General features: G+C 31.1%; 2 protein-coding genes and 2 non-coding genes across 4 annotated transcripts; all 4 read left to right on the top strand.

Moving 5' to 3' along the window:
* Nucleotides 1-826: 826 nt before the first annotated feature.
* LOC130505278 (cold-regulated 413 plasma membrane protein 2) lies at nt 827-2,014 on the top strand. The gene is made up of 4 exons (XM_056999872.1): nt 827-1,167; nt 1,263-1,370; nt 1,454-1,524; nt 1,689-2,014. The coding sequence occupies exons 1-4, from the start codon at nt 989-991 to the stop codon at nt 1,943-1,945; spliced, it is 615 nt and encodes a 204-aa protein (XP_056855852.1). The 5' UTR covers nt 827-988; the 3' UTR covers nt 1,946-2,014.
* Nucleotides 2,015-2,631: 617 nt separating this feature from the next.
* LOC130505280 (small nucleolar RNA SNOR75) lies at nt 2,632-2,718 on the top strand. The gene has a single exon (XR_008941609.1). It is a non-coding gene; the product is annotated as a small nucleolar RNA SNOR75 (small nucleolar RNA).
* Nucleotides 2,719-2,819: 101 nt separating this feature from the next.
* LOC130505279 (small nucleolar RNA Z105) lies at nt 2,820-2,887 on the top strand. The gene has a single exon (XR_008941608.1). It is a non-coding gene; the product is annotated as a small nucleolar RNA Z105 (small nucleolar RNA).
* Nucleotides 2,888-4,899: 2,012 nt separating this feature from the next.
* On the top strand, nt 4,900-5,564 carry LOC108853517 (CASP-like protein 5C2). The gene is made up of 3 exons (XM_018626931.2): nt 4,900-5,030; nt 5,143-5,275; nt 5,364-5,564. Exons 1-3 carry the CDS (start codon nt 4,900-4,902, stop codon nt 5,562-5,564), a joined length of 465 nt encoding a protein of 154 aa, XP_018482433.2.
* The last annotated feature ends 1,792 nt before the right edge of the window (nt 5,565-7,356 follow it).

The raw sequence follows: 7,356 nt of genomic DNA, 5'->3' as shown, positions 1-7,356 counted from the left end.
TATAAAAATGAATAAGCTCATGAGTTAGCTCATGTGCATTAAAAATCGTTCATATAACTCTTGATCTTTTTTAAATTCGATCAATAAACTTATTTATTAAATGAACCTAAAATATAGAGATCATATTCCTAAAAAAATAGCTGGACTGAATTAGCTCATAAGCTATAACTCATTTTGACACCCCTAAGTCGTAATAGTATTTGTAGCGTCGTGATACCCACAAAGAGCTTTTTTATACTGCTATTTCGATCCAATTATTCTGCATATTTAGGGCAGACATGTTATATCTTACTCCATTAATTTTGGATTGTTGAATAATCAATTGACTGCGAAATAACTTGAACATAATCATTATCCATTGGATTCATAGCTCGCTATACATTAGAATGATTTTAATCATTATCAAATATTCATCTAAGAGCTCGCTCATTCAGAATAGTAGCTTTAGATGAAATAGTCGGACCATGATGTTTTCATTAAAAACCATATCCAATAAATTTTAATGTGACAGATTTATTAATTTTATAGAAATTATGATTGTATAAATAAAAGAAATCTTATAAAATCCTGCCTCTTGTTATTAATTTATTCTCTCGTTTTTGTGTACGCTTATTAATTTATACCAAACAAAGAAAAAATAACAATTTATGATTGGGACATTGCAATTAGTGCGCTTAACCGAAGGAATAGGTCAATCGAAAGATAAGCCTGACACGTGGCTTTTTGACCTTTTTCCCTACTCCCTAGTATATCAATCAACCGGTGAAGGACACATCACTTACCATAATCGGTAAACAAAGAGAACTATTTATGAGAAAAGAATAAAAAGCAAGTTGAAAAGCATAGAAGGCGATCATACTGAATTACTGATAGTGAAAGATAGGCTGGAGGAAATTGTTTCTCGAAGAATAAAATATAAAAACCTCGAAATTATTGTCTTCATAATACGAAAGATCAATTATTCAGCTGAGGAAAGAATAAAGTACTAATGGGGCGTGTGGATTACCTAGCGATGAAGTCCGACGACGTCGACACGGTTGCTTTGGTCAACTCCGACGTGGAGGAGCTCAAGATCGCTGCCAAGAAGCTCTTCAGCGATGTCTCGAAGCTTGGTGGATCAGCCTTTGGTGTTTCTTTCGTCAAATGGATGGCTTGCTTCGCTGCCATGTGCGTGTTCTCTCCTCTGGTGTTTTAACGAGAGATTTGATCAGATGATTGATGCTTTGATACTCTGTTTTTTCTTTTGTTTTTTGTTGATGAAGTTACTTGTTGATATTGGATCGTACAAATTGGAGAAGCAAGATGCTTACATCACTCTTGATACCATACATCTACCTTAGCCTTCCTGGTGTGATTTTCAACTTCCTCAGGTGAACACAAAGAATAAATATCTCAAGTCTATCTATAGTTTGCAATGGTTTAAAGTAAAAAGTTTTTCCTATATGTAAATCAGTGGAGACGTTGGGAAATGGATTGCGTTCGTTGCAGTTGTGCTCAGACTTTTCTTCCCTAAGCATTTCCCAGGTGATTATTAATATCTCCTCCTATCACTCTTCATTTACATCTTTGTCTATTATCACTATTGTATGTCTTCCTTGCTCTATGATGTCTATTGATATAAATAGCTGCAACAATCTTCAACAACACTTTTTTTTTCTTTTCCTTTTTGTGGTTCTAAAAAATTGCAGATTGGCTAGAGATGCCTGGTTCTCTGATCCTTCTGCTAGTAGTGTCTCCACATTTTCTAGCTCACCATATACGTGGAACCTGGATTGGCTCTGTCATCGGTCTTTTCATAGGCTGTTACCTTCTTCAAGAACATATCCGAGTCTCAGGTGGGTTCAGGAATTCGTTCACGCAGCCCCGTGGAGTATCCAACACTCTAGGGATCATCCTTATTCTTGTCTACCCTGTTTGGGCTCTAATCGTTCGTGTCACAAAATAGACATTGCCTCTTCCATATCCCTCAAGTTGTATATGTCTTGTCTAATAAATTCCCTATTGCTCTGCTTCTCTTACATACCCTTATCCTACTGTCTCAAGCTCAATCAATGTTCCATATTATAAAAAATAAGAATCTCATTTTTTCAATTATTTGTCTGTACTTATCAAAAGAAATTAAAAAGAAAAAAAAAAACAATTTGTTTGTCTATTGTAATAAGAACTGTATAAAGCTCTGTGTAAATTGCTAATGTATTCCGTTTCATATATGCAGCCGTGGAATGTTTGTCGTTTACATATTCGAAAAGGAGATCGAACTACGCGCTGTTTCAAAACTTAGGACTAGCTTTCATGTCGTCTGTTTATAGTTAACAGAACTACACGCTGTTCGATTTAAATGAAAACTACATGTCGTTTATATGTAGGGGACTTCCTAAAACCCTAGCCCTAGTTCGGCTTCTTTATAAATACTCCAATCTCCGCCGATTTTTATCATAAGTCTTCTCCTCCTATCTCGTAGCTCAACCCTAATCAGAATCTCAGGCTCTGCAATGTGTTTCTCTAGATGTTCGTTTATATAGTATTGATTTCCAAATTCTCTTGTATGTTATCTCGATTTCATATCTCTTTACTTTGATTTGATTTGTTATCATTCTTAATTCTCTGATTATACGGGAGAGTGAAAGGATTTCTCAGTGATGAACAAAACATAGATGACGAGTCCGATCAATCCATTCTTTAAATCGTGGGGACAAACGAGGCATTTGTCTGAGAGGAATCCTTTTTTTTTTAATTTTCAACCTATTTGAATTATCTTTAAAACTATTTTAAAATGTTTTTTTGGTGTTGTTTTCTTTCAAAACGAAGTAGAAAATATAAAGGCATGATGAGGATTGTTTATTGTCATCTGATTTTTTGATGAATTAATACCTCCTACTCATTCTGAGTGCCTTTTTTTTTCCTGTTTCTTAATTTTTTTTTAATTTGTTAAAACTGTTATTCTTCAAGTGAAATCGTTTTATTTTTGTAAATCTGATTTCGAAATATCATATGTGGACTGGGTGTAGTTGCTTATTTATCAATTTTACTTGTCCTAAGAATAACAACATTTTGCTAAACCCAATTCATAGATTTCTAGCCTACTATAGTCATGACTCATGTGGTTGCGAGATATTTCGATGACCGTATTCGAATCGAAGCATGACCACGAGACTTGATACCAAGTTATACAACCTGAAATGAACGGTTAACAAAGCATAAATTAAATTAAATTAAAATTAAATGATTTGCGGAGAAGCCCTTTAAGGTGACCCAATTAAAGTTCAGTAAATCATAAATGATTAGCGGAGAAGCCTTAGAAGTTGAGCCCAATAAAAGTTCAGTAAATCAGTATTGACTTGAAAATCATAAACTAGAAAATTTAATACATACACGAATCCAAATAAACTTCCATAAGTCCATAACTAAACATTGATAAGAGGATGAGCAATTTGAATTTCTTTGATGCTATTGATACCGAAGCCCTACTCGCCTCACGACGGTTTTCATTTAAGCAGTTCGTAACTTCACTGATCGAGTTGACGAAGATTGAGTTATTTACGAATTTGTTACATGTTACGATTCATCATGAAAATCAGAAAATATATTTATTTTGTAACAAATAATGGGAATTTGTTTTTCCTTTATTTATGATGAAAAAGAAAAGATTAGGTGCATTGGAGTGATGATATGTTTCAGTATTATAGACTGGAATGACTAATATACTCGCATTTTCTTCATATAATTAATTCGAAGTTGACTAAGTATTTTTAATTTGGTTATATTATTGGTCGATGTTTGTTGATTGGAGCTAGCACAATAGCATTGGCAGTTCCTTTCGTTATTAGAACTTAAAAAAAAAACAGTTAATATAAATTCCATATAACGTTTTAGTTTTAAGATTTCACTAGATTTTGACCCGCCCTTTTAAGGGCGGGTATATTTTTTATTTTAAATTTAGTTTTTTATATTTATTTTTTCTTTCTGATTATATTTGTATTTTTCTAATCATATTTGTGTATAAATTTAGATCAAAATATATTGTAATTTAAAAATTAATCCGGTATACGCACGGTTAAGGCTGAGTTGCGGGTCGAACTCGCGCCGCTGACCCAACAACCCGCGTCTTTTCAACTTTGTTTTGGTTAAAAATTAAAATATGGCCCGCACAACCTACAAACAAATAATATTGTACATGCATCCGTTCCGCTTAATTTTGTGGTTATCCGTAGGTTGTATACATATTTTAAAAATCATTATTTAATTTAATTACTATAAAAGTATATTTATAATAAAAATTTATACATGACTTAAATTTTAAATTATTATTTTTAAATTCTTGTATTTAAAAAAAGTATTTACTTTTTAAATTTTTATTTTTTAAATAATTTGCGGGTCGACGGGTAGCCGCGATCCAAAATCCATCAACTCATACTAAGCCCGCATAAAAAAACTCATAACCCACATCCACAAATCAATTTTTCAAATAGTTGGACGAAAAAATAATTAGTTAGTGAAAGAATTCAACAATTTTTTTAAGTAAAATTTTTGGTAGTGATTTCTTTTTAATAATATAGATGAGGTACAATGTTGTTTTAAATTAATTCCACACCATCATTCGATACAAAATAATTATATAAACATTAGTAATAGAAACAGAGGTTTATACAAATCTTTCTTACGCACATATTTAAAATGTTAAAAGTTAACGGTTTAGATTAGTAACATTTAAAGTCAATAACAGTAATATGCTTTATTTAAATGAAGGAGAATCTTATTAAGTTGCTATAAAATAAGTTAGTTATAAGATTTTGTTAAATGTAATAGGTTGGACTAAAAAAATGAAAGGGTCCAAAACAACTTGTATAAGTCGATTTTTTAAGACTGCTTCCCTTTTAATTGTATAGATTTAGTAATCAGATGGAGCGTGTGCCTGGATCGTTTGGCACCAGCGTCAGTTTCGTTCTTCGTATCTTCCAACTCGGGTTCTCTTCAGCTTCTCTAATCTCCATGTGCTTGGATTACAATTTGTACGAAGTCACAACCTTCTGGTAAATACGTTAATTTGTAAGCCCTTCTAGAAAAGAAAACGTTAATTTGCATGATTGCATCAGTTCATAAAGATATTTGATTTTTTAATCTTTCTTGTCTCTCTTTCCTAAGCTATTTGGCGGTTGTAATGGCTTATGTAATTCTATGGAGCATCTTACACGCGTTGGCCGATACATACTCTGTCTTAGTGAAACAACTTCCTCACAAACCTAGAGTTCTATCCACAGTTCTCGCCGGTGATGTTGTAAGCAAATGCGAAAGAGTTTCTGTATCTCCCCTCAAAACGCTGAACGTTATGCTTATTCTCTCTCTATATACTGTATATGTAACAGGTACTGTCGTTTCTTTCTCTAAGTGGGGCTTGTGGTGCAGCCAGTGCAACCGAAATGCTTTTGTCTATTGATGCAGCCATGTGCGGAGATAGCAGATGTATCAAATACCAAGTCTCGGCTCTACTGGCCTTCTTGTGTTGGACTCTGTTTCTTGATTCAGCTATTTTCAATCTTTGGAGCTTTTATTCACTATTCTATTGACATAGCACTTGCATATGCATTTTATTTTATTTACTTTAGAATCTCAGCCCTGTTAATGTTAATACTGTGAAATAAATTTAAATATTTTACCCGTTTCTATAATACACACGTATTTCAGTCAATGTCGGTCTAAATTTTACATTACCTAAACCAATCTGAAAATTATACCCTATTAAATTTAACTCAAAATATAAAATAATAATATAATTTAATTTAAGTTTTTCATTAATCAGTGGGATATTAACAGTTATTTATAAAAATAATAAACTTAAAACACTTAAAATAGAGTTTTCTTACTTTTCATTTTCAAAATTATTCATTAAATTAACTAATTGAATCAAATCTTTCAGTCATAGTTATATTAATTGATAAGAAAATCATCTTACTTAATATTTTTGTGACATGTTAGATGACAAATAATTATTTATTAGTTTCAGCTTCAAATATTTTCTTTAGCTGTAGGGATTTATATCAGAAAATATGATAATTTCTTTTTATTTTGATAATAATGTTCTATTTTTGAAAAATAGTTTGATAAATCTTTTAATTTTTTGGTATTGAAGCTAGTAAAATTTTAAGTTCCATAAATAAAATCATCGCTATATATGAGTGTATATATTTTAAAGAAGTTTATAAATTCAAATATAATACTTTAAAAATATCATAACCAGAAATGTATAATAGATATTATTTAACTAGAAACTATCACTTTATTTTATTTTACAAAAATAAAGTTAAATTATGCCATTTTAGATTGGATGTACTAATCAATGGTTTTGGTAGTTTGTCCTCTAAATCGAACCGAATTTCAATATTTCATTCTTGTATCTCAATCTGAGAGTGCTTTTTGCTAACTTATCAGCTTTGCTGCTCTGAGAAGGATGAGTAAAAAAATGATAAGAGCAAATTAAACATAAGAAAAAGATTGTTGTCTCAGTTTAAGGGTGTTTTTTGCTAACTTATCAGTTTTGCTGCTCTGAGAAGGATGAGTAAAAAAATGATAAGAGCAAATTAAACATAAGAAAAAGATTGTTGTATCAAACCGAAAATAATAGAACAAACATGAGAGAAAGAAACTATCTGAATGCTCATAATGATGGATAAGAAACTATTCTAACCATCACATGCAAGCAACAAACCTAAAATAAGAGAGATCCGAAATGCACATGCCTTTAAAAAATATCAAGAATTTTTCTCTCATGTTTGCTCTTATTAGTTTTGTTTTTACCCATCATTCTGAGCATGTTTAAGTAGTTTTACTATTCGGACCTCCTGATTAACCAAAGAAAAAGAAAGAAATGGAGATGTCCTAGCTTAGAGGTCAAATGTATATTTATTAAATACTTCGTATATGTATGCATGATGTATTGTCAAATTATACTTTTTTCTTTGTAATATATGAAAACACAATTCTTATTTATACAAATATGACATAATATAGAATTACGAAAACAAAATGGAATAGGTAAATATGCATACCCACACATTATAAAATCGTGGGTAACATGCATTGTCAATAAAAATACACTATGTGCATAGATAATTAATAACCCACCAGAGTATATGATAACCGATGCAAATTGGTATACATTAATCCTAAGAAAATATTTCGTCTCAATAATTTAATTTACATTTGATGAATAATTTTTGAATAGATCTAAAAAAATAAATAACACACATACCTAATAGGTTATATCAGAAGTATAACTCTAATTTAATAGATTAGATTGTAATAATAAATTGTTAAATACTCCTTCAACTTTTTTATATAGTACACGAGCGTATCCCTCAA

This window comes from Raphanus sativus, unplaced genomic scaffold (genome assembly GCF_000801105.2).
Source record: "Raphanus sativus cultivar WK10039 unplaced genomic scaffold, ASM80110v3 Scaffold2146, whole genome shotgun sequence".
Taxonomy (NCBI): Eukaryota; Viridiplantae; Streptophyta; class Magnoliopsida; order Brassicales; family Brassicaceae; genus Raphanus; species Raphanus sativus.
This window is presented reverse-complemented; position numbering and strand designations above follow the sequence as displayed.